This window comes from Spermophilus citellus, assembly GCF_964194105.1.
Source record: "Spermophilus citellus genome assembly, chromosome: 2".
NCBI classification, from domain to species: Eukaryota; Metazoa; Chordata; class Mammalia; order Rodentia; family Sciuridae; genus Spermophilus; species Spermophilus citellus.
The window spans coordinates 5,985,977-6,012,551 of NC_138183.1; the positions used below are offsets into that span (position 1 = coordinate 5,985,977).

The 26,575-nt window shown below is 60.3% G+C and overlaps 1 protein-coding gene across 2 annotated transcripts in view; it reads right to left on the minus strand.

Annotated features, from left to right (window-relative positions):
* Nucleotides 1-26,575, minus strand: part of HMCN2 (hemicentin 2) — a 125,663-nt gene that overhangs the window by 86,583 nt on the left and 12,505 nt on the right. For both annotated transcript variants that reach the window (XM_081279124.1, XM_081279125.1), the window contains exons 3-15: nt 26,085-26,243; nt 25,615-25,737; nt 17,103-17,274; nt 16,743-16,849; nt 15,812-15,932; nt 13,756-14,019; nt 11,120-11,264; nt 10,524-10,645; nt 8,775-9,047; nt 7,707-7,848; nt 7,187-7,314; nt 6,729-6,842; nt 5,545-5,694 (exon numbers count right to left, since the gene is read on the minus strand). In XM_081279124.1, the coding sequence (XP_081135250.1) occupies nt 5,545-5,694; nt 6,729-6,842; nt 7,187-7,314; nt 7,707-7,848; nt 8,775-9,047; nt 10,524-10,645; nt 11,120-11,264; nt 13,756-14,019; nt 15,812-15,932; nt 16,743-16,849; nt 17,103-17,274; nt 25,615-25,737; nt 26,085-26,243 (2,020 nt within the window). The remainder of the gene's footprint in view (nt 1-5,544; nt 5,695-6,728; nt 6,843-7,186; nt 7,315-7,706; nt 7,849-8,774; nt 9,048-10,523; nt 10,646-11,119; nt 11,265-13,755; nt 14,020-15,811; nt 15,933-16,742; nt 16,850-17,102; nt 17,275-25,614; nt 25,738-26,084; nt 26,244-26,575) is intronic.

A 26,575-nucleotide genomic window follows, 5' to 3' on the forward strand; every position in this document is an offset into this window, starting at 1 on the left:
AGGCGCCACCCATCTCATCCCCTGCTGAGAGCCATTGCCAAGTAGGAATGACACATCGAAATTTCCTTGCCAGCGTACCAAGGTCGCGGGTTCGATCCCCACACGGGCCACCAAATGCCGCAGTCTGGCTGGGCAGAAAATCACGAGCCACTCACAACTTTGTAGATTCAAACAGCAATTCTTTGTTCCCGAACTCACACCGGCCCTCTACAAACACCTTCTGGGGAAATCCACGTTCTGGCGCAAAATTCATGTACCAGGCTTTGAATCCCAAATACTTTCTGAATCCCATGAGAACTCAACCGGGAACTCAAGGATCGGGCGTGCCTGAGGCAGCAGGATACGCCCTATTCCCCCCCCCACCCCAGGGTACACCTTAAACCTGGAACCGCCCTAAACCCAAGAAGCGGGATCCGCCCTGGTCCTTGAGCAAGGTCACCTTACTCAAGCATACATGCAATGTCACAGCGAATGTCCAAGGCAAGTCCATTTCCACGAGTCCTTCCTCTAAACAACATGGGGTACAGTGGCAAGGAAATTTCGATGCGTCATTCCTGCTTGGCAATGGCTCTCAGCAATCCCCAGAAGCAGCCCTCCCTCCGGGCCCTGGGCAGGTCCCGGGACAGGAGGGTGCAGTCAGCAGTACCAGGGCTCCCCAGAGAGGCTCTGGCCCACAGGCACTGCAGGGGGCAGCCCGGGTATGGCCTGCTAAAGAATGCCTGCCACCTGCCTGGGAGCGGGAGAGGGGACGGGGGTCTGGCCACCTTGACAGATGGCCAGGTCCTCCTGTTGGGCTCCCTGGGCAGCCTGGCCCCTGTCCATGCCCCGACCTCAGCCCCACTGGCCACACCACCAAGCCAGACCTCTCGCTGAGCCCCTGAGGCGGAGTCGAGCTGCCCCTGGACTGACCCAGGCTCCCCAGTCCTCGGCCTGTCCCAGTCCTGCTCCCTGTCCACCTGTTAGCAGTGATGCCTTCGTCCTCGTCCTGTTCACTTCCCCTTTAGCCCCTGGCTGCCCCCCCTCCCCCTCGCACCCATTCCCACCTCGGCAGCAGGAGGGACTTCCTGGGCTCAAGTGGGAGCCCACCTGCTAGCCCACTGTGCCCTGTCATCCAGATGAGGCTGGGCTTCAGGAACGTCACCTGAGCAACAGCGGTGCCCTGTGGGTACCGGGGCAGAAGAGTCATGTCTTCTATGTTTCCACATATACGGAAACTTATACAAAGGACATCTGAGCTCTGGATTATGACTTCCCACCATGCTAACGCACCTGCATCAAATTCACTGTCATACTCACAGAACTGAGAACTTGGGCTGAGTGAGTTAACCCTCATCTGCTCTGGGCTGAACCCCAAGCTGTTTGGGGCACTGGGGATCGAGCCCAGAGCCTGCACCACTGAGCGACACCCCTGCATCTTTTTTGTTTTTTACTTGGAGACAGGGTCTTGGTAAATTGTTGAGACTGGCCTCAGAGTTGCAATCCTCCTGCCTCAGCCTCCTGAGTTCCTGGGATTACAGGTGGGAGCTACCACACCTAGCCCAAAGCTCACCTTTTGAAGCTCTTCCCCCAGGGTGATGACCCTGGAGGTGGGGCCCTGGGAGGAATCAGGGTTAGGTGAGGCCATGAGCGTGGGAACCCCATATGAGGTTAGCACCCTTAAAAGAAGACACCCCAGAGACCTCATTTCCTCTCTCTGCACCAAGGAAAGGCCACGTGAGGACACGGCGAGTAGGCGGCCAGCTGCCTCCAGGACAGGCCCCGCAGAACCAGCCCGAAGCCACTCGGAGCCTCCAGAACCAGGAGACACAAGTGTCCCTGGTTACGCTCCCGTCAGTAGGGCTCTGCTGCAGCAGCCAGGGCCTTAGGGAGGCAGGGCGAGTCAGGCCCGTGACAGGCTCTGGGGGCTGAGGGTCAGTGCAGCGGGCTCCCACCCAACTCCTACCAGCCAGCCCTGGGGACCCAGAGGCCTGACCAGCAACAGGCAGCACTGTTGTGGGAGGAGGGAGGCAGGGAGGCTGCCCCAGGAGTGCCTGGCTGCGGTAGAGGCTCAGAGGGAAGGGAGGCCTCTGCAGAGCCCCGCAGTGCACACACCAGGCCAGCGGTCCCCCTCGGGCTCCTTTCCCTGGGATTTTCCAGAGAGAAAAATCCCCATGATGCTAAGGACCATACTGAGGTGACAGAGATGGAAACCCTCTGCCACCTCATCCCCTCCTTTGGGAGCAAGTGACACTGGCCTGAAGGCCAAGGCCTGGTCAGAGCCCCCATCTGCCTCTGCCCCTGGGCACCCTGGACAGAGCCCTTGGCCACTCTGGGCTGTGTCCCCTCTGGAAAGAGGTGACTATTTTCACCCTGGCTCCCGTGCCTGAGGTCCCAGGGCTCGGTCACTGACGAGCATCCCTGCAGGCCTGGCTCGGAGCCTGGGGCAGGACATGAGGACAGAGCCAGCTCCAGAGAGCCCAGCCTGACGTGGATTGGCCAGGATGAGGGAGACACTCAGGCCCCAGGACCTGGCAGCTGGACACGTGGACCTGGGGAGGCCCAGCCTCAGGCCGGCACTCGGAGGGCGCGGTTGTGGGCACCTGGCCCTGAGGAGGGGAGGGTGCCCCACAGAGACTCGCACCCCCGCCGTCCCCGAGGACTCATCCCCCGGAGGCCCTGCAAGGGGGCCTGGAGGCTGCCTGGGTGACTTTCAGGGTGTCTTCCTTCAAAAGGAGGATTGGGGACCATTTTCTAACTACGCTGGCACAGAACCACTCCCGGCTCATCTTTATTCACCATTCCTCATTTTTAATTCTGATTTTTAAAAAAGTTACAATTGGAACGTCGTCAGGGGCCTTTAAACTTAAGGGCACTCGGACTCTGCACCTGCTGCCTGCTAGAGAGGTGCCCGGGGACCACAGCACCACAGGGCCCAGCTCTCTTCTCCCTGCCCTCAGGCTGGCCTGGGGCTGGGGGAAGTACCCCTGGCCCTGATGGCCCACAGGAAGGCTCCAGGTCAGGGCAAGAAGCAGAGACCGGAACAAGAAGACAAAAGACAGGGGACTTGAGGGGAAAGGTAACTTGTCCAGGACCTGACTTGAGGATGCAGTCACTGTGCCATGGGGAGGCCCTCCACCCCCCTGGCCTGGCACTAGAGGCAAGGCTGACCGTGGTTCAGTCCACGACAACTGGGACAGGCGTGGTGCCCCTCAAGGACCCCGTGAGCGAGGCGGTCACGACGACCCCACACACAGATAAGGAAAGCAGGGCCCTGGGGGTCAGTTACTGGATGTGGACCCAGGACTCCCCACTGGCAGATGCCAGGCCCAGAAGATGACGGGGCATGGCTCAGTGGTGGGTGCTGGCCCAGCAGGCACGAGACCCCAGTTCTGTCCCCAGCACTGCAAAAACAAAAGATTCTTTGCAGCTGGACGAGGTGGCCCACGCCTGTAATCCCAGTGGCTGGGGAGCCTGAGGCAGGAGGATCGAAAGTTCAAGGCCAACCTCACAGCGAGGCACTAAGCACCCTGTCTCTAAATTAAAAATACAAAATAGGGCTGGGATGGGGCGCAGTGGTGGAGTGCCTGAGTACAATCCCCAGGAGTCCTTGCAGGCTGCCCCACAGCAGGCACCTGCTCTCAGGGACAGGGGGCTGCCTCCCTCCTGCACCGCAAGCACCATCAGGAAGCCCGTTCCCAGCTGGACAGCAGGAAGTGGGCCCAGGACCCCCTGCTCCCTGCCTGGCAGGAAAGCCAGACCCCAGCTGCCCCGGGAGAGGAGGGATCTGACTTCCCACCACGGCTGCCAGGCTGGCCCGGCCCAGGGCACAGCGGCAGGGCCACCCCATCTCCCAGAAGCCCTCCCTGGGTGCCAGCGCCTCCTTCCTCCGACCCAGGGAGCGGCTTCAGGGCCAACAGAAGTCAGCAAAGGGCACGACAGGGCAGGCCCGGACCTGGCGCCCAAGGAAACAAGGTTCTGCTGAGAAGAACAGATGCAGAGCCAGGGCTGGCTGCCCACAGCAGAGCCACGCCCAGCCTCCCGGGCACCGTCACCTGCATCTTCCAGTCCATACAGGGACAGTGGCTTGCTCAGAGCCCCCATGTCACAGGCCCCCCGCATCTCTCATTTGCACACCTCAGGGGCATCTGCCAATGAGGGGCCGGAGAGCAGAGGGCTGTCCAAGCTCACCTGCAGGACAGCATGGGACCAAGGCCAGGGGTCAAGGGCCCAGCATCTCAGCTCTGCCATTACCAGCTCTGTGACCTGGCCAACCCACTCACCCTCTCTGTGAAGGGGAGATGGGGGCCCAACACCAAGGGCGGTGAGGATGAGCCAAGCGGGCACCAGAAATGGCACAGAGCTGGCAGACACCGGGCAGTGGTGGCTCCCAGGGCTCCACGGCAGCCCCTGGGCCCAGCCACACCACAGGGGAGGCCTGGCACATCACTCTCCACCCTGAGCTTCCCACTGCCCTCCAGGACGATGCCCAGACTCCGAGGCAGCTCCCTGGAGGATGGCTCCCTGCCTGCTCCCTGTGCAGGTAGTTTGTCCCACGCTGTCCCCTTTGCCTGGGACGATTCTCCTCTCCTCACCTATCTGGTGGCTTCCAGTTTCAGCTCCAACATCCCCTCCTCCAGGAAGCCCTCCCAGCCCCGCTGCGGGTCAACTCCAGGGGTTTCCATGTCCCCCTACATCGTCCAGCCTGACTGCCTGCTTGGGCCCCTGACCAACACCAAGGCAGGGCTGTGTCTCACCTGCCACTGTGTCCCCAACACGACAGGGCCCAGCACACAGGCACCTGCCGACCTCGTGTTGGAATGAATGACAAAGGAAGGAGGCCACAGGACATGCCCAGCCCTGCCTCCGGGGCAGACCTCCAGACCGGGCTCCTCCAGCCAGGGCCTCGCCCTCCTGGGACCCTTGGTCCCCACCCGCCCAGACAAGCACAGCCCCTCTCTGTGCCCCGAGAACTCCCACCCGTCTCTTCTGCCATGGCTGCGGCTGGTCCTCGCGGCCACCTGTCACGACTCAGTGTGCCCAGGAGTTGTGTCCACGGCTGCCTGTCAAGTCCCAGTGCCCAGAACCAGGCCGGGAACTCAGCCACCACGAGACCACAGCCAAGGCCACCCACCATCCACGGAGGAATGCAGACTCCCCGTCCACAGGGGTCTCGCGGCCCCCACCCACCCACCCTGTGCTGTTCGCCCCCCCCCCCAACGCAGCTGGAGGCAGCCCGCCAGCCCAGGGTGCAGACAGGAAGTCCAAGGCCCCGGGGTCTGGTCAGCCCCCAGGACGGCCCAGAGACCCCAGCCTCCTGCTGCTCACGCCCTCGTGGGTCTCTTGCCCAGGGTTGGCCTGAGTGACCACAGGACACGGTGGACATGATGCTTGCACGCTCAAGGCTGGCAGGCCACAAGGACTGTGGCTTCCTCTTGGGCTTTCTCTGACCCTCCGTGTCCCTCTTCTCCCCCGACTCACTTGCCCTCCGGGAGCCATGTCACAGGGCACCTTCTGAGAAGGCCATCTGGAGGAGGACAGGGCGGGGCAGAGGGCAGGCGTACTCACGTCCAACCTCCAGCTGGATCTCCGCAGAGGCACCGCCCAGCTCGTTGACGGCCCGGCAGGTGTAGACGCCAGCGTCCCTTTCCCGAGCCGCGGGGATCCGCAGCCTCCCGGAGCTGGAGGCCTCAGGGGCCAGAATCATCTCCAGACCCTCTGGACCAAGATGGAGGGTGTCAGCAGGGGCCGGGGTCTGGGGCTGCGGCCGCTCCCTGACCCTGGTATCTCCACAGGCCGGGAGGGGGCTTCAGGTCCCTGGGCCCAGGCCTTCGGGGTCTCGGACCTTCCCTGCGCCCCTCTGTTGACCAGGCCTGGGCTCAGCCAGTCCCCAACAAGGCAGGCCTGTCACCCAAGGGCTCCACGCGGGGCCTCCCTTCCCTGGGCCTGGTCCCCACTAAGGTTGAGACCTGCTCTTGGAGGGGCCCAGGGAGCCCTTAGGTGACCATGTCCTCCCATGCCTGCTTCTCTGAGGTCCCCCCAGGAAGGCCTCCTGAGCCACCCGTGTCCCCCAGGGCCTGAGGCCCAATGGTCTCCCTGATACTGACACCCTCTTCTGTTCAACTCTGTGTCCCAGTGGGTAGGACACCCGTGGCCTGAACTGGGCCGTCTTAGCCCTGATGGGTGTGCGGGTCAGTGGCATGGTGCGCGTCCATGCTGCTGTGTGACCCTCCCTCTGCCCAACTTCAGAAACTGTCCCTCTTCCCCAACTGTAGCTCGGCCCCGTTGACACCAGCTCCCCTCCCTGCCCAGCCAGGCCTGATGGGGACCCTGGCTGACGTGGAGAAGGAGCTCAGTGCAGTACCCTGTCCAGCAAGTCCCCCATCCCCGGCTCCCCTGGAGCCCAGAGCAACTCTCTGTCCTGTTCCTTAGACCATCACGCGGCCGTCACCCCTGCTCGGGGCACAGCACAGCCCGCTGCCTGACCTGGCGACCTAGGGGCCCATCTGATCCTCACAGCTGACCACAGCGGCTCCCCGCTTCCCAGATGAGGAAGTCGAGCCTCAGAGAGGCCCAGCCACTTGCCCAAGGTCATCCAGGGAGCCAGAATCCAAATCTGGGTCCCAGCCTGGGGCTCACCAGTCCTGGGCCAGCCCCGTGGACACAGCGGTGGGGACTGCTGGAGACAGCTGGCTCTCCCGGACCCCCGCTGGGACCCCCCACACCCCAGGGCCACTCCCCACCCCACACACCTCGATACCAGATGACTCGGGGTGGGGGGACCCCAGACGCCTTGCACACCAGCACAGCTTCATCCCCCACGGCTGCGAGCACCACGGCATTGACGGCGGAGATGGACGGTGGCTCTGCGTGGGCAGACGACAGGGTGGGACCAACCGCACAGGGCCCAGGGGAAGACCTCCCCGACCCAGGGCTCCCCCCCAGACCACCCCAGGCCTTCCCCTCCCGGCCACAGAGCAGCCGCCTCGCCCCGCCCCACCCCACACCCCCGCCTGCTCTGTGCCGGGCACCTCTGCGCCCTATCTGCCCAGTGGCACTTCCCCTGAGCCTCCCGCCAGAATGTAGGTTCCTCTGGACGGGGGGCTTGGCACACAGCTGGACCCCAGGGCCTGCCACATCACAGAGGCTCAATAAAGGTGGGGACAGGAGGGAGGGAGGTCCCTCCTGCAGAGAGCAGTGGCCCAAGTACCTGTATAGTAGAGGGTGACCGTCTCCTCGTCTCTGCCAACCTCGTTGGTAGCCTGGCAGCTGTAATTCCCAGCATCCTCAGGGGCTAACCCCCCAATGGTCAGGGTCCCCTGGGTGTCCACTTGGATTCTGGAGTCAAGCCATGAAAACATGCTGGTCACATAAGGAGTAACTCCATCGTTAATAACAAATTAGCCCTGCTGGTGACTGCCATTCTGCACTGGGGACCTTCTCCGGGCCAAGCTGAGTGCTAAGCACTTTACATTTTCTTTTTTAATTCATGAGGTTCAGAGAGGGAAAGCAAATTGGTCAAGGTCACACAGCCTGAAGGGCAGAGCTGGCCTCTGGAGCCTGAGCTCCTAACCACACTGTGGCACTGTTACATCAACAAAGTGGTGATGTTCCCAAGTCTTAGCTGGTCCCAGGAGGAAGGAAGAGCAACGCCACTCCCCACCTTCAGATCAAGGCCCAGGGGGGTCCTTGTGCCCCTGCTGCCAGGCTCTGTGTCCCGGGCCCCTCACCTGCCGTCCTCTTGCAGGGCCAGACCCTCTCGGCTCCAGGAGATGTGGGGTGTGGGGTACCCCGAGGCCGAGCAGCTGATCTTCACCTCCTCGCTCTGGGAGAAGTGCTGGGACCTGGTGTCGATGCTGACCTGCGGGGCCTCTGTGGCCCAGAGCGACAGATGGCGCGAGCCGACAGGGCTGTCCCCGGTGCCCAGCCCCACCCTCCCCAGCCGCAGATGGAGGTGAGATGGAGGGAGCAAAGGCCAAGGGCCTGGATCCCTGGTGGCTGCCGGAGGCCAGGTGGCCGTCCAGCCACAGGCCCTGATGCCCGGCTGGAAACCCCCTGCCTGCAGAGGGTGCCTGATCCGGGTGCCCCGGGAGGCTTCAGGAGAGGTCAGGCAGTGGCCAGGGCTGGGGTCGGTCTCGCTCCAGTGACCTCCAGCTGGACCCCGAGGCCTGCCCTAGAGTGGCCCCAGGTTCCTCCTGGCGCTCAGGAGTCTCAGCAGACAGACCGTGAGGCGCAGGCGCCCCCAGAGGCTCCCCTGTCCCCGCAGGGCCTCTGAACCCCGCTCAACACGCCCCAGGCTCCATGCCGGGTCAGGGGCACAGGAAATGCTTGTTAAATAGTCCATTCTTATGCCTGGAGAAACAGCACCCAGGAAGAGGGTCTGCTAAGTCCTGGGGATACACGGGCCACACCCAGGCCGTAAAAACCCCAGGGGTGCTCCTTCTGCTGCCCCCTCTGCGCCGTTCAGAGCTGGTCTCTGCACTTCCACAGGTTCCAGTACATTGGGGCAGAGGGAGGCCGTGGGAAAAGGAAAAGACACAGTGAAACTGGCTGGGTCTACAGCAGCAGACGTTTAGGTTAGAGGTTAGAATGAACTTCCAAACAGCAAGAAGCACTAGGCTTTGGCTAGGCGGCTACAGAATCTTCTTTCCCTAAAGGTTCTGAACACATTGAAAAAGCTGCTGCTGCCCACCAGAGACGCTGTGTGGACAGAGGGGTGGAAAGGTAGGCTGTTAGGATGGACGCCGGGCGGCATGGAGGGCCGACCTTGGGGAGAACAGCAGCAGGAGGAGCCTCACCTCGCACCAGGAGCCAGGTGGATGCCCGGGTGACCCCATTGGCGTTGCTGGCCACACACTGGTACCGTCCAGCATCACTGGGGATGATGCTGCTGACCTCCAGGGACAGGTCGGCCAGCTGGGTGACTCGGTCCCTGGAGGCTGGCAGGACCCGCCAGTCCCGGACCCACGTCAGATTGTAGGGGGCTTTGTCCAGGACTTGGCACGATAGGACGGCGGTCTCTCCGGGGGACACAGTCACGTTGGGGCCAGGGACCAGCTGCGGTGGGGGATCTGCAGCAACAGGAAGGACGCAGGCTGAGGCGGGGGACTCCACCCAGGGAACAAGGCCTGGAGAAGCAGCCGACAGAGAGCCGCTGAGACCATCCCGCCCCACAGCAGGGTGCTCCCAGGAATGAGACCCCTGCCGCAAACATGGACCACCCGGAGCAAAGGGCACCGGGCCAAGACCAGAGACTTCGCAGCACAGGCACCAGGGCCTGACGACCAGCCAAGGGCTGCACCCCAACAGCCACACGCCAAGCACATGCCAAGCACACGCATGCTCTGTGGCCATGAGAAACGACGTCCTAGAAACCAATGGGCGATGGCACTCTGGGAACAAATGAGGACAGTTGACTGTGGACAACAGCTGAATGGCATGACTGCCAGGTGTGATCCGGAAACTTTGCTACACAGGACCATCCACTGTTGTTAGGGGATGGAAGTGTCCGGATGCTTATCATTCAGTTTAAAATATTTCAACAAAACCAAAAAGAGCAAATGCAGCCGAACCCGAGTTAGTGAGGGTTGAGTCTGAGTGACCGGCACAGCAGCTGCACTGTTCTACTTTCCTGTACTCGTCGTTAAACCACTGAAACACCCCTGCTGTGCCGTGAAGTGGTAAATGGGATCACTGCTGGGCACGGTGGCCGTGCCTGTCATCCCACCAAATCAGGAGGCTGAGGCAGGAGGATCCCAAGTTCAAGGCCAGCCTCAGCAATCTAATGAGGCCCTAAGCAACTTAGCAAGACCCTGCCCCAAATAAGGGCTGAGGAAGGAGCTCAGGGGTAGAGCACCCCTGGGTTTCATCTCCACCACCAAAAGCAGAAGAAGACCTGGGTTGGAAGGCATCTATGATGACTTCGTCCTCGTGAAGATGCAAACACAGAACAAGGCTGGAAAGTAAACAGGTGAGGATGCTGCGCCCTGGGGATTCCAGGTGCTCCAGCCCAGCCCTGCCCCAGCCCCACGGGGGCACACCCAGCTCTCCTTAAGACCCGGATGCAGAGCCCCGCAGTCTGGTTTCTTCCCTGCAGAGCCGAGACTGCCATTTTTAAAAATAAAGTCAATTTTATTCTGAGAGGGTTTGTGGCATTTCTGATCCTCCGCAGCTCGAAGGTGCTGTTCTGGCAGGGCCTGGGGCACACAAGGACGGGGACTGCAATGAGGGACGGTGGCCCCCGAGAGGGCCTGGGGCTGGCCAAGCCCAAATGACAAACCAAGAGGTCAGGGTGGGACGAGGGCCGGCAGGACAGTGACCCAGCTGGAGTGCCTGAGCTTCCTCCCACTGAGACCCCACGCCAGGGCCCGGGGAGAGGCCTGAGGGCAGGCGGCAGGCAGGTGGCCGTCGGACACCACACCACGGGGGAGGGACAGTCCCTGTCCGCCGGCGGTCAGTGAGCCACCCATGAACGGAGACCTGCCGGGAGGAATCTTAGAGGGAGGGTCGGGAGAGAGGGGAGGGCGTGGGGTAGGGCGAGGACAGACCTGTGACAACGACCTGGGCCTTCGCCCGCCCGGTGCCAGCCCTGCTGACCGCCGTGCACTCGTAGCTGCCTTCCTCCGCCTTGGAGGCCCGGGGAATCTCCCAGCTGCTGTTTCCCGACTCCCTGCCGAGAACAGACCTCACCATCACGCTGACCTCAGCCAGGCCCCCAAACTTGCCCAGCTAGGAGGACAGACCCCAAATCCTCAGGGAGAATGAGAGGCAGGCACCCCAGAGCATGCGAATTTCTCAATATGCTGTGTGACTTTGAGAAAGGCCCGCCCCTCTCTGAATTCTAGGCTCCCATTCACAAGGAGGGGGGCCGGGGACACCTGACTCCCATAGCTGGGCCCCCCGTGGGTTAAGTTTTCCAGGAGCTAAGGAAGGCCACCAATGTTGGGGTGGCAGCTTAGAAGTAGGGGAGCCTCAGGCGTACCCCTCCTCCACCCCAGGGGGTGCTGGAAGTTCTCAGGGGGGCTACCCAGGAAGATAATATGACCAAGAACAAGGTCCTTCTCCTGCCACCCACCCCCCTGAGATCTCTCTAGAGCTGCACAGGAGTCCTGTGGCAGGGGACAGTCAGCCAGGCGTCACTCACTGGAAGTGCCTCTCCTCGCCCAGCCTGGCGCCATCACGCTGCAGCTGAAGCCGGAAAGGCAGGGAGCTGTACACAGAGCAGGAGACCAGCAGGGGCTGGTGCAGGTAGCCATGGATCCGAGGTGGCATGCTGACCAGGGGGGCACCTGCAGGTGAGGACCAGGGCTCAGAGATCTCTGGCAGCCCTGAAAGCCTGTCCTCTGCAGCCCAGCCACGGAGACCCCACAGGGAGGCCCCAGAAGGTGAAGGCCAGTGGGGGCTCAGCCCTGGGCTCCAAGAATCAGTGCTCCCCAGGGGCAGCGCGTCCCCTGCAGCCTGTTTCCACCTCTGCAAAGGTGGGGCACCGTGGCACTGACGGGGCCCCCAAGCACCTCGATGGCCGCCGGAGTGGCATCTGGTATCTGAGAAGGCTCCCCATCTCAAGGCCACAGGGCACAGGACAAGGCACAGGGCCAGTTTGCACTCTGGCACGAGGCCGCCAGGCTGCATCAGGCTCCCCCGGGGGGGGGAGGGGTCCTGCCACCGTGCCTCTGCCTGGAGGGTCAGCCTGCCCATATTTGTTGGAGAAACTTTTTTTTTTTTCATTTTAAAATAAGTACAGTTGGACCATGGCTGCGAATTCAAAATTCACACGCATTTTTTAGATAAAACAAGACTTCAGTAAGTCTCACAGCTTGCAATGAGCCCCTTGGGGCCCCCACCAGACACCACTGCCCCCCTCCCTGACCCTGGTCTTGTGGTGACACATGCGCTTGCCTCAGCTCTTGGAATTCCTTCAGTCTGGGCGCTCCCCTCCCGCAGCCCAGGGTGCTCCAGCCTCTCGCCCCCCCACCCCCCCCACCCCGGCCCCACCAGAAGGGAGAGGAGCCACAGGATGCTCCGAGGGTGAGACAATGCACCAGACCTCCTCGGAGCATGAGCGGGTGAGGAGGTGGTGGTGACATCATGCTCCAGGCTTCCTGCCACCTCCCAGGGGACAGGGCTGTTGGGCCCGCAGCCGCAGCCTCAGGGTGTGCAGCAGCCATGCTCCCCGCCTGCGGAGCTCTGCGGCCAGCCCCGCTCCCTCTTCCAGAAGCCCACAGGGCCCAGGGACTCCAGGTCCACCCCGCATCCCCAACCCAGAGCTGCCCATGCGAGGGGCACTTCCGACCCCCCAGACCTGGAGCAGGAGGAAGAAAACCCCACCCCAGCCCCACCCCTCCCACCCAGGCTGAGACGGAGACCAACGCCCAGAGCGAAGTCCAGACCCTGGTCCAGCTAAAGGAGCAGGGCAAAGTCCTGCCGAAAGTCCTTCCAGAAGATTCTCCTAAAGCCTCCAAAGACCATGGGAAGAGGCCCGGGAAGCACAGCAAGCAGTAGAGGCTACAAGAGGAGGCCCCCAGGTGCCCCCCAGGTCCTCAAGTCCTCTCCACCAGGGGCACTGTGGGCAGCTCAGGAGGATGTCCTCCCTGCCCGCACCCCTTTTGGAGAGGACAGAGGAACAGTTCCTTGAGGGGATCCCTACGAAGAAATGCGTGGATGTCAAGCCGCCCGCCCCGTGAGCTCCCCCAGGCACCTCCAGGGTCGGGCAGTGGCAGGAGGAAGACAATGAGGCCAGAGAGGGCCCAGTGGCCAGTGATCCCCATCCCGCCCCAGGACAGGGGCAGCTCAGGAAGTTGAAGCTCTTGCTGCCCTTTGGGAGCCCCCCACCCGGGTGATGAGACCTCAGAGACACAGGGAGCATCCCACAGCCTCTGTGGGGTCAGCCCAGCAGGCCAAAATCCAGATGACAGACGCCCCACTCCTGCAGTGACAAGAGGGGAACAGCAGCTGCCACCTGAGGAGAGCCGTGCACAGGCTCACGCCCCGAGGGGGTCCTGAGCACCTGAGAGCTGCCCTTGCGAGCCTGAGCCTGTGGAGCCTGGTCCGCCTACTCATCTGTAGACGGGGACACCTCAGAGCTCACAGAGGTGGTCCATCCACATCCCAGCACTCCTCTGTGGGGGTCTCGGGCACGTCTCAGAACCTCTGTGAGCAGTGAGCCAGCACAGGGCAGGTGTGTGGCCCAGGACAAGCCCGTGGCAAGTCCTGGAAATGGTGATGAGAAGTAATGTCCCCGTGCTGCTGATCAGACAGTGACTGTGATGATAGAAGAGCCTGCACCCACATCTGCCCTGCCATGTGGTGCCCACGGCGCCCAGTACCATGGCTGATGCACAGTGGACACTGCAAATGAAAGTCGATAGCTGGGTGGGTGGGTGGGTGGGCAGATTGGTGGACAGGTAGGTGAATGGATGGGTAGGTGGGTGGGTAGATGGGTGTATGGAAGGGTGGGTGGAAGGATGTGTGGAGGGGTGGGTGGATGATTGTGGAGGGGTGGGTAGGATGGATGGATGAGTAGGTGGGTGGATGGAAGGGTGGATGGATATGCATGGATGGATGAATGGACGGGTGGACAGATGTCTTTGTTTTAAACCGTTGAGCCGAGGGCCACGTTGGAGCATCTCAGTATTTAAGCTAATGCCTTGCAGGGGACAGCTGTCCACAGTAGTGTACTGAGCAAACGTTTCCTAATGTGGCCCAGGTAGGGTGGCATCCAGGAAGAAACGGGGCTCTGAGTAGCCAGGGAGCTGGGGGACCAGAGGGCCAACCACTCACCTGGGGCCACCCCACTGTAGGAAACGCCAGAGACTCGGAGCAGGGCATTTCCTTCATGGTCCTTGCCCTTCACTTTGAGATAGAAGCGCTCCTGGGGCGCGTGGAAGGGCGGTCCGCCCCACAGCTGCTGGGCAGAGCCGTTGGAGAGGGGCCGGGCGGGCAGAGTCAGGAGGGGCCGCCCTGAGTGGTGCGTGAGCTCCACGGAGTCCAGGCGGCCAGGCGCCTGCAGGCCCGTAGAGTTGATCACCAGGGAGATGGGCACCCCTGCAGGGGGAGGGCGAGGAACAAGATGCCCGCATCTGGGTTGGTCTCCGCAGTCCTCCTGGGTTGGGGTCCGCCATCCAGGGGCCTTTGAACCACAGCTCAGGAGCCCAGCCTGCTGGGCCCCCTGCGCCTGCTCCCTCACTTCAGCATCTACCCCTGGCCAGCTCCTGCTGGGGGTGGGTCAGGGAGAAAGGGGACTTGGTGCTGTCCGTGGTCCTGAAACACTGGGGTCCATCCAACCCTTGTCCCCCTGCCCCCTGCAGACACAGACCTGGTGGGGCAGGACTGGGGAGGGACGTGCCTCTCGCCCAGCCCGTGACCTCTGGTGCTGACCGTCAAGCTTCAGGAAGTAGGCTCAGCTTGGGCGGGGGGGGCCTGGGCTCTGCCTCCCTCTGCCCTGCTCAGCTCCGCTTGGCTTTTCTATCTGGACGGAAATGAGGTGCTTTCCCCACCGTCAGCCCAGGACACAGAGCTGGATCTGGGTTTCATAATTTCCTTAGCTGATCTGGGAGCTTCTGTCAGACGCCTCCCTTTCCCACAGATATCAACATTTTCTCTTCAGAGATCCTCAAGGGCAGCCCTGGAGGTGTGGTCCCTGGAATGCCTCACCTCACTTTTTGGAAAGGGCGTTTTAGAACCCAGAGGCCCTGACTGCTTTGGGAAGTGAAGCGCCCCGGTGCTGACCTCACTGCCCTCCCAACCCCCGGCCACCGGAGTGCAGCGCCTGCTCCCCGAGATCCAGGTGTCACCCTACCCCACGCCCAGTGTCCCCAGCCCTGGGCCCAGGTGCTGGTGACTGTTTGGCCTGCGCCTGCCCTGCTGTTTCTCATCTTCCCAAACATGTCTGGCATCCCAGAGGGCCCCGTGCAGCTTCCTTCACCTCCCACCAGGAACTGGCCCTAGAAACAGGTCGCGATCAGTCCCCACTAACGCCCCACCCTTGGAGTTCCTCTCCTCTTCTGGCTTTTGAGGAGGACCACAGTGTGCCTGCTCTCCCTGCTCTGGTTCTGGCAGAGCAGACAGAGAGCTCCCAGCTCCCTTGCTCTCCGAAGGTGGGACTGCTGGCAGGACTGGCACGTGCCACTTGGGTCCCTCCTTACTGGTCCAAAGTGCTCTGACGTCGTCCAGGCCCCTCCCCGTCTCCCTTCTGAGCTAATCCCAGCAGCACCCTCTGAATGGTCCACGGCAAGGGACGATGCTTCTCAGACTGTAAGTTGGGACCCCGACCCGCCTCCAGATGGTACTTTCTGGCACAGAGCTCAGGACCGCCTGGCCAGAAGCCCCGCCTGCCTGTCTGTGGAGGCCTCACACATCCTCAGACCCTGGCGGGTGGCTTCCATTCAGGAAAACAAGCCCCCAACTTCAATGTCCCCCACTCCCGGCTCGTGCAGCCTCCACCAGCCTCAGAGGCATCCACAGGTCCCCAGGACCTTCATTCCGTCAGCTCAAAAGCAGTTCCCCGATGCTCGCGCAGGACTGAGGCCGTGGGACTCTCGACAGACAGACAAGTTTTGGCAGAAAGAAAGGAGAAGAGTAAAAGGGACACTCAGTAGTAAACGGGAAAATGAGTCTCCTGGAGCCTCTGGGGGCTGGGAGGATGTTCTTAAGGAAAATGTCACTATATCACCTGGGCTGGGGCCGGTGGAGAGGAGCTGGCCCAGAGCCCAGTGTCTATCCCTGAGGTCCCAGCTTCCCCCTCTGCGGGGCCCATTCTGTGGTCACGCGTGGGCAGCCTGCCGCCAGCCTCCACCACTTCCTGAGTGAGCGCCTGCCTGCAGGAGGGACACCGTACCTTGCAAGGGCCACTCGATGGTGTGGTTGAGATCCAGGGAGGGCTGTGTGGAGAAGCCGGCTCGGAAGCTGATGTTGCTGATGCCCGTGATTCTCACAGAATGGCGGCCACTGCTATAGACCTAGCACAGGTCCCGGCCCATGTCAGCAGGTGTCTGACCCAGCACCCCAGCGCCAGCCAGGAGGCCACCAACCTCACCTGGCCTGGCCCTGTGCCAGCTGTGGCTCTCCTGCCTTTGCACACACGTGGCACTCTCCACTCCCAGGGGAAGGAGAAGCAGTCCCAGCTCACACCCAACCTCTTTCCAGAAGCGGCTCCACCCTTCAGCTCTCTCCAACATGGGCCAGCCCTGTCTGCCCCCTTCCCCATCAGCATTAGAGCTCTGGGCTCAAAGGTGCTCTGAGTGGAAAGGCAGGCGGTCAGTGCCACCCTTCACCCAGCACCTACCATAATGCCTGGCACCAAGTAGGTGCTCAATAAATGCCTGTTCAATCAGCAGGAGCTCACACCCTTCCAAGGCAGCGGCTGCTCCATCCCAGGCTGCTCTGTGGAGCTCACCCTAGACCCTGGCTTACAACACCTGGCAGATAACAGTAGGTGCCCTGCAGCCCTGTCCCCCAGCCTCCCCCAAAACTCCCCCTGCCTCTTTCACACATTCTTCATAGGACAAAGTTCTGAGCCCAGAGCCAGCTCACCCACCCCCCCCAACTCTGAAGTTGTTTCCCCAAGCCCTTCTTGAGTGTTCCCAAATTCCTGCCAAACCGTTCCACTTCCTGTCATCAGTGCAAAGCAGGATGCCCCTCCTGTCCTCGGCACCCCCACTTCCTGATAGACCAAGTCCCTGCCCACGTCCCAGGCTCCCCGGGAGGCAGGAGGAGGGTGGTTGGGCTCAGGGAAGCTGGGCGCCACCCGCCTGCAGCCTCAGCCCTACCTTGATGGACCAGAGCCCAGGGTGCTCAGGCTTGAAGGCCACGACCTTGGCTGAGTCGGGAATGCTGAGGAGGACGTGGAGGCCCTCGTCCTTCTGCAGGATCCTCCCTGTGGAAGCGCCCAGTGCTCAGTCCGCACTCCACCCCGTCTCCGGGAACCCACAGTCCACCAGACACCAGCCTCCGCCTTCCCAGGAACTGACCCCAGTGTCCACCTTCAGGTGCCATGAGCCTCTTCCTTCCCGGGCACCAGGGGCACCCTCTCTGATCCACTCGGCACCCACCCCCACTTCTGGACCCCAGTCTGTCACAGCCTAGGTTTCCAGCTCAGCTAGGACTGAGGTCCAAAGGGCAGAGCATACCCAGCGGGTCCCGGACTTCGATCTCAGGCCCAGGCCCGCTCAGCGAGACGGTGACCTCCTTCAGGCTGGGGTCAAATGGGATCCTCCACGTGTGCTCGCCCTCCTCCTCGTGGTCTGTGGACAGCAGGTGCACCTTGGAGGCCTGGATGGCCGACTCCACCCACTTCAGCACCTGGGAGGGACAGGTGGAAATGGATGCCACAGGCACCCTTGAATCCGGCTGCAGCTGTGGGCAGAATCTGACCCCCCGCCCCTACAAGCCGCCCCAGGGGCTCAAGTCCACTGCTAGGCAGCGATCTCACTGCTGTGCCTAGGGACCCGGCCAGGAAGCCGAGAGGGAGTCTCCACTCTCCAGTTACAAAATACATACCCCAAAGACTTGCCCCCTATGAACCCCGTCCTCCAGCCACACCCCTCTTGCCTTCAGTTACCACTCAGTTCCTCCAGTTAGGATTAATTCCTGATTAGGTTAAGGCTATGGCCCAATCATTTCTCCTGCAGGCCTTCTTGCATTGTCTCACACATGAGCTTTTGGGGGACACCTCACATCCAAACCGTAAAGCCGCCCACTCCCCACTGTCCTCTAGAAGACGGGGTTCCCGCCCTATTGCCCTCCTGGCTTCCGTGGGCTCTGAATGGTGACACCTGAGTGAGGCCATCCAGAGGGCTCAGCAGGGGTGGGGCGAAGGAGCTGACCCTCAGCAGGGAAGACAGCTTCTTCGGCACCTAACACCTCCTCCAGAAAGTTCTCCCAGTCCTCCTGCACCCGGAGGAACACTGGAGACCTGGAATCTGCCTGATCCAGGTGGTCCATGATGGAACTCAGGCCGTGCTCCCCCAGTAAGCTGGGTCCTCGGGTAAGACCCAGAGGCTCTGCTGGAAAGCCTCAGTCTCTCCCACACCCACGGAAACAGGAGTGAGCGGGCGACGTCACACAGACACCTGAGTGCAGCAATTGCTTATTCGTTCTAGAATCTTGCATGTTCTGGGCCAGTTGCATTGAAAATCAGATAAGCCGTCAAGACCCTCTGCCTACGATCCCAAGCCACATGGGTACTCTTGGGGAACACCCCGCTGTGTGTGCACAGACCCACGTTAATAGCACTTCAAATAGCCCAAGATGAACTTCACCCAATCATTTAGTCTCTATAAATCCTGACATGGCCCCCAAGGCCCATGCCCTGCAGCCCGGCCACCTGATGCCAGGTGGCTGAACCCGGCTCTCCCCAGGCCTGCTGTGCTGGACCCACAGGCAGCACCCCGCACTCGTGCCAGTCCCCTGGCTGCCACCCTCCCTGCTGACCCGCGCCCAGGATGCTTCCTGTCTTGGCTTGAGGCAGCCTCTCCGATTCCAAACGGAGTCCGTCTCCTGGGTGTCCTCCTGGCATCCATCTGCACCCCAGTCACTCACACTCGTGGGCCCCGTGCTGGCTGCCATTCCACGTGTCCCCCAGAAGCTCATGAGCTGGAAACTTGGTCCCGGATCGGTGTGCTCATGGTGTTGGGAGGGGGCTCTGTGGGTAACTTGGGTCAGATGGGGTCACGAAGGCGGAGCCCCATGACAGCTTTGGTGGCTTTAGAGGAAGAGGAAGGCAGACTCCAGCTGGCAGGCTGTGTGGCCCTCCACGCGATGCCCTCCACCATGTCACGAAGCAGCAGGAAGCCCTCGCCAGATGCCGAGCAGATGCCGTGGCACCAGGCTCTCAGACATGCCAGCCTCCAGGACCAGGAGCCAGACCAACTTCTAGTCTTCATAAACCGGCTGGTCACAGGGGGTTTGCTACAGCAGCAGGAAACTCTTAGCCAATGCTCTCTTCACTCTTGACCCGGGAGATCCACAGGGCCAGAGGCCCTCTGCTGTACCCGGGGGTCTGAGCCTCCAGCCCACAGGGTGACACAGAGGGTGCTCAGGAAGCACCTGTGGCCTGTGTCTGAGTCTGGTAGGAATCCTGCCTCCTGAATGGGCCATCAGGTTCAACTCAGGGTCACCTTCCAGACAGCCCAGTCCTCTTCCCTCCCCAGCTCACACCTCCTCCTTTGCGATAGTCAGGTTTCCCGGAGTCCAGCAAGGAAATCAGGAAAGAAGAAAGACCTCTCAAGAGCGAGCCAATTACCTCTTTCCAGGCCCATTACCTCCAGAAGTTTCCTGTGGGCACCCTGAAGCTGAAGGAAAAGTCACCAAGTGCACTGGACAGCTCCCTACCGGGCACCAGCACCACAGAGAGAAGAGCCCAGGTGTCTTCAGAAGCCCCCACCCCGACCCCAGCCCGTCAGCCAGCTTCCTCAGCAGAGTAAAGATGGCTGAGGACAGAAGATCTGCAAAGGTGTATCTGGAGGTTTCAAGTTGGCAGAACTATCAGCATCGTGATTTGGAAACTCTGTATCTCGTAGGATAAAGCAAACAAAGTGAAGGTGCTAAAATGTTCCAATCTGGAATTTATTTTATAGCCAAATATAAGACAGCTACGAGCATATAACCAAATAAGCTAACAAACTCTGCAGTATGAAATTTGAATTAGAAATAGTATAAACTCAGACAGACGACAGACAGGCAGCATGGTCCCCAGATCCCAATTTCAATGATCACAAGTAGGGCCAGTTTGGGGCTTTTAGGTGCCACTGCCCACCGGGGTTCCTTGGAGAATGGCTACTTCCAGGTCTGGGGCAGTAACTGGCAAGGTAAGCCTGCAAGAATTGGTCATTCCATAAAGCAAAGAAGTTCTCAAAGACGAATGGGGACACAGAAAAGGACATGGGAACCAGCTTGCAGGCAGCCCACTGGCTAAATTTGGGACAACTTGAACCCAAAAAAGAATGACTGAAACATACTGAATTATATAATCCGTGTGCCCCAAGGGTACTGGGAAAAGGGAAAGTAAAATGGAAACAGTAAAACTGTCCTTGCCACCACAGCAAGTGACTTCCTAAAACCACTGCTAGTGATTCCTGCCTTTTCAATGGGGATGTGTGCTTCAGAGTAGCCAGAGCACCCTGCTGAGGAACGCAGGCTCCTCTTGGGAGGACGTCCACTTAATAACAGGGAAGGGACGAAGGAATTAGGAAACCGTGGCTCTGGAAACCTGTGTAAGAGCATCCGGGCAGGGATCCACAGGCGAGGGCTGCTGGGAGCCAGGCCTCCCCCCAGGCCGCAGGAGTCATAGGGGGAAAACGGGGCCTTGCGACACCCAGCCCCCGGCTTTCGACACCTTAACCCATAATCAAGCTTCTCATCAGCAAAAGCAAGACAGACACGATTTGTCTCTTGATGTGATGTCACCAAAGTACACACAGCACCAACCACAAAGCGTTCCTGCCAAGAATGTCAGCCTTCATCCAACGAGGGCCTCAGACTAGCCCAGCTGGGGCAGGAAATAAGGGAGGGACAAAGGGAAGGTCAGTGACACCATAGGACACAGTCAGATGAGTCCAGAACCAACGCCCCTCAGCAACTTAGTTCATCAGATGGCTCCAGGTTTAAGGAGGCTGCACAGACATAACAATGGAATAAAATGTACAGAACTTGATTTAATAGCACTGCTATTAAAAAAAAAAAAAATCCTGAGGAAATTAGATCAATTCCAGTGCAGTCCAGGAACCTGATGATGCTCAGAAAGTAGTATTAATTTTATTTGATAATACTGTAGGCTCTGGTGGATAATTCTTTTTCTTTAGAAATCTATGCTAGGGGCCTGGGGATGTGGCTCAGTGGTGGAGTGCTCCTGAGTTCAATCCCCAGTACAAAAAAAAAAAAATCTATGCTAGGAGTAGGGAGTGACCCAGTGGTAGAGCATTTGCTGATCAATGTGCAAGGCCCTAAGTTTGATCCCCAAAACTGAAAAACAATACGTGATAAATTATTTGTGGGCACAAAAAGTATAGAGATAAAGCATGTTGAGAAAGAATGTTAACGAAGGTTGGATCTCTTGATAGGTATGAATTTTTCATAGTAATTTTCAAAATAAAAATTATTTTTAAGTTAATAGTTCACATGAGGGGCTGGGGATGTGGCTCAAGCGGTAGCGCACTCGCCTGGCATGCGTGCGGCCCGGGTTCGATCCTCAGCACCACATACCAACAAAGATGTTGTGTCCGCCGAGAACTAAAAAATAAATATTAAAAAAAAATTCTCTCTCTCTCTCTCTCTCTCTCTCTCTCTCTCACTCTCTCTTTAAAAAAAAAAATAGTTCACATGACTTGAACCAATACCTGAGCAGGCACAGAGGTACATTGTCACCTACCAATTCCAGTCAACTCGAGTGGCTTCTGGATGCTGTTCAAAAAAATGTTCTGGAGCCACATTCAGTCTCAGTCATGAAAAGTTCTGTTATAGATTAGCAAGGTCTGCCCCAGGTACGGGATCAGACTGTGGTCTCGTGCTGGCGACCTGTCAGCCAGGCTGGCTCTGAATCAGGGCTTCAGCCCCACCTACCACGTGATCTTCCGTGGAAGGGAAGGGGAAAAGAAAGGAATTGAAAGAATTGCCGGAGATTTAGAAAATGAGTATGTTCTGTTCAGACTGAGCTAAAACATATGTGGCAAGATTTCAGTTATGACAGCATAAGAATTCAGTGTTCTGAAAACTCATCTGTTTTTATACTTAGAGCTACTTCATTCTTCTATGTCTGCCCAGCTTTCTAAGTAATGTGTCTCTTGAAAAAGTCCCACCTGTCTTGGCCGAGGAGGGGGAAGAGGCTCTTCTTCCATGGGGCAGTGACTGTTAGGAGGAGCAGCAGGGTTCCCAGCTGAAGGGGGGCAGAGCCACTCCCCAACAGCATGGAGGCACTCTTGTGACCACTGTCCATCCTCAGGAGGGAACCCTGACTGAGCAGAGCTACTGGACGAGGTGGCGGCAATTACCCAGACAGCCCAGGGCTACCGTGTTGCAAGGCTCTTACAAGCTCCTTCTAGGATGCGCTGGTGGAGGGAAGATGCAGTTTGGGCTACTGAGCCACAGAGAAGGCTGGGACATAGGGTTGCCACCCAGGGACCCCACCATGGGCAGCCCACCTGCACACAAGCGGCCACTTGGGAGTTGGGGGAGTCAGACCCAGACCCCCTTGCCCACAGCAAGGCCAGATCCCCTGCAGGGCTCGGCCTGGGAGCGAGGCCTCCTGGACCCCGTTGTGCCCCTGGGGATCCAGAGCAGGAGTCAGGGAGTGCAGCTTTCATTAAGCAACACAGTGTTTACTTGGCAGAGCAATGGCTTCCAGATGTTAGCAGGGCTGGGGGCCGAGGTCCTGCGCTGCCTGCAGCTCGTCTCCTAGTTGCTAATGGGAAGGAACACAAAGATCTGGCTCTGCTGCTCCGGCCAGATGGCTGCCGCTCGGCACTTCGTGGCAGATAAATCATCCCCAGAGGCCCTCCCAGGACCTTGACAGCCAGGGCGGCGGAGGAAATGCACAGGGAACCGGGAGGCTGAGCGGCCTGGGAGCCGCAGGCAGAAGACTGAGGTCGTGGGCCCGCGTGAGGAGACTGGGCCTGGAGAAGGGCAGAGAGCCCTGGTTGAGGGGCTGTGACCTTTGCCAGACGTGTGCTGTCTTCCTGGGACCCTTTTCTAGAGAGACTGTGATAAACTGGGGGTGTCTTAGAGGCATGGGGGAGTTTGCCCATTGCTAAAGCTTCCCACGGGCCTCCTGGTGCCTGGCCTCCTGATGGGGGGCCCCTAGCAGTTCCCTTCTGCCCTTCCACCACCCTGTCAGCCCCATTGAGCACCCAGGGAGGCCACAGCCATGGCGCCTGCTCGAGCTTCCTGTAGGTAGGTGGCAGAGCCCCAAGCCAGGCGTCCTGGCCAGGCCAGGCCCTCAACCATTCCCCGCCCCACCTCCCTCAGGATGAGGTCAGCTCTCTGGGTCCCTCCAGATCCAATAATCAGAACCACCTGGTCAGAATCTCCCCACCCATGCTCACCCTTCCTGTCTTAGAAGGCAGGTCACCTTTCTCCCTAGCTGAGCCCCAGAACATGGGCAATTTGTGATTTGCATGTGCTACCACTGGGCAAGGGAAGGGCCTAGCCCCAGTGCCCACTATGAGAGCTGGGGTGGGGCCTTGGGGAGTGCTGTGAGATGAGAGGCCCAGTGTCCTCCTGGGAGAAGACAGGAGGGATTCCCAGGCCAGGGCAGGCTGCAGTGGGTAGGGAGCAAGCAGCTCTTCTGCCCCTTCTCCTCCCCCTGGCCCCTCCACGACACACAGGCCAGTGACAGACAGTACCCTGAGCTGTGTGCTCTAGAGAGCCCGGGAGGATACACTGGGGCAGGAGAGTTCTTGGTCGTATCCAAACCTTGATGGAAAATACACACCTTCAAGACAGGCCCAGGGGCCATGCTGTCCACCTCCAACACAAGGGTGGTCACAGGGCCAAACCCCTGGTGAGGGGAGACCTCCAGCTGCCTTTAGACACCCCAGAATTTCCCAGGGGCTCCTGGCCGACTCCACAACTGGGAGGCGCCGAGTGCCTTCTCTGCCTCCCCCGGCGCATCTGCTGAAGCTGCACCGGCATGCAGCCGGCGCTCAATAGAGGAGAGCAAGAGTGTGCAGAACATGACACTCCCACCACACGGGACGCACTTTGGAAAGGTCGAAGGGCTAATGACACACACAGGGTTTGGGACTTCTGCAACCTCTGGGGAGGCTCATCCCATCTGGAGCCTCGCTGTCCCCAGGGAAAGCACCATTGGTCCCTCCTGGGGGGTGACCACAGCCCTGGCTGCCCCAGCTGATTTCCCAACTTGCCCAATGTCTGGGAACACCTGGAAGAAGCTACGTGCGAGGCATTAGGCTAAGGAACAGAGCTCCCTGTCCGGAAGCCCAGCCCTGGCCATCAGCAGTCCCACCGAGTAGGACACCTGCTGCCCACCAGACTCCCAGGGCAGAAGGCCAGGTACCACAGCCCAGAAGCAGTGACTCCCTGGGCCCCTGCCTGCCCAAGAGGACACCTGGGCCAGCCACCCTCTAGCGGCCTGCCAGGCTCCCTGTATCTGGTTTGCACCAGCAGGAACCCAGTCCCAGGGGGTGGCCCAGAAAGGTCTCCTTAGAAGCAGGGATGGAGCGGTCCCTCCATTCTGCCTCCTCCTGCGCCCGGGGCTCCGTGCCAGGGAAGGCTGACGTGTCACCGAGAACCATAAACGCCATCTGTCAGCAGGGAGCTCAGGCACGCTAACCTAAACACGGCCCTGGAGACACTCTCCGCAGTTCCTAAATACACAACTCCAGAAGCCTCTCCCTGAGGGACGGCAGGGCTGGCCCGTCCACAGCCAGCCTGGGGCTCTGCCTCTCACACCTCTCCTTCCCAGGGCCGCAGGGACCCCGTGAGCCCATTCCACAGCCACTTCGCCAGCACCTGCTCTGCGCTGGTGGCCATGCAAAGTACTGGAGATTCTGTAGCAAACAGGATGCACGTGGCCAGCCCTCAGGAGCTCACAGAGTAGTGACATTAAATTATCACACGAGCATAAAATGACAATCATATACAGAAGCACAGGGAGCTGGAACAGTGTAGAAAGGAGACTGAATCTCGACAGGAAATCCAGAAAGGCCCCATGAGAGGGTATAACTGGGGAGGAGCTGGAAAAACACGCAGCATGAGAAAAAGCCCTGGGGTAGGAAGACCAGGGACAGTGAGGAGCCAGTCAAGGCCACTAAGGTGCTGAGTGGGGGCAAGGGGAGAATACAGGCAGTGAGTGAGAAAGGCAGAGGGTCCCCTAAGGTGGACATACCAGCAGACAACAGGCAGGGACCTATAGGCAGAACTGCTTTAGAGGGATCCAGAGGCTTACAGGAACTGGCTCACACAAACCCAAGAAAGCCAAGTGTCAGGCTCAGCGAACCCAACTCTGTTTTGGTGACTTTGTAAGAGCAGCTCCAACACAGCCAAAGCTGGAGGATTTACACCGTGGAAATGGGCAGCCTGTTCTTGGCAGAGAGAAGGCTGTTAGCCATGCTCACCAGCTCAGCCTTGCGGGGAGCCCTCCACTGCTGGACAATGGGAATGGGCTGGAGGGACAGCAGCCCCTGAACAGCCTGCGATGGTGCCAGAGAGGAGGGGCAGGACCTGGCGAGTGCCGGGCTCCGAGGGAATCCAGAGGGTGGCACTCAGGCCACAGGACTGGGCATGTTCCCAACCATGCAGCCTAGACCTGGTGGCTCCCCTTCTCCCCACCCACCTCGGCTTCCCAGGCTCTGGGGAGCTCAGGAGGAGCCCCAACCAGCACTTCTGCCAAGTTTCACGGGTCCACCTGCTGGTGGCCCCGCGGTTGCACCCACCCCCTGTGCAAGCCTCAGCCTCTCTACCTGCGAAGCTTTTGCCTGTGAACCCAAAGGACCTGCCTTGGGCGGGGTGGGGGGGTGGGCGGGTGGGGTGTCATTGAAATGACATCACCTGCCCTGAATGCAGAGCCTCCCGCCCCCGTCTCAGGTGACAGCTCTGCTGGGCTACAACTGCTAGTCCCCCAGCAGGCAGAGCCACGCAGGGCGCAGGGATGGGCAGGGTCCTCCTGACCCTGACAGCAGGCCTCACCTCTGCCACTTGCTGCTTGTCCAGGTGGAACACCTGCCCAGAGCTGGTGGAGGCGATCTCCTCGTAGGCCAGGTAGCCAGGATGCGTGCGGTCACCACAGTCCCCCGTGAGCACGAAGACCACCTGGAAGACGACAGGCACATGCCTGGCTCAGGACCCCCAGCCACCTGCTGCAGGGTAAGTGGCAGGGCCCTTCCCGGCTCTGAGGGGGATCGTGAGCGTGTCCATCTCAGCACGACGAGGAAGAGGGACCACCTCCCGGGGCCGCTGGCCCGCAACCTGCCAGGCTCAGTCCCCTGGTTCTCACGGGGTCAGGAGCTGGGGCAGGGCCAGTGCTCACAGTGGACGCCTCATACATGGGATGAAGCCCATGTCAAAGGAGGCTCGGAGGTGACCTTTGGAGTGCCCCTGGAGTGCCCCTGGAGGCTGCAGCCAGGGGGACCCTGCGGTGTCCCAGGCAGGAGGGTCACCTGTGACTGCTTCAGCTGCAGGAGCTGCAGCAGCTCCTCCTTCTTGTGGTGGTCCTTGGCGCGGGCATCCGAGAAGACGTAGATGAAGGAGCCGGGGTTGGCGACCTCCACGGCGGCCTTGATGGCCCCCACGCTCATCTCTGGGCAGTCGCCACCTCCCTGCAGGCGGGGGCTCGTCAGCGGCTGCCGCCCACCTCCTCCAGAAGGACCCACCCCAGACCTCTCCAGAGCCACGGGGAGGTGCCCTGGTGCCCCCCCGAGACACCACATGGCACCAGCCCATGGCAAGCTTAGGGAAGCAGCTCGGCTCATCCACCCTGCGACGGTGACAGCCACCCAGGGGACGTGTGGGTGGCAGACAGTGGGCCACCAAGCCCACACGTGTGTCTCATTGCCACGAGATGAGTGCTACAAGTGGGGACAGGGATGGGACATCTAGCAGACAGCCCAGGGGAACCACAGACGGCTGCTCAGACCAGGGCGGGAGGGGC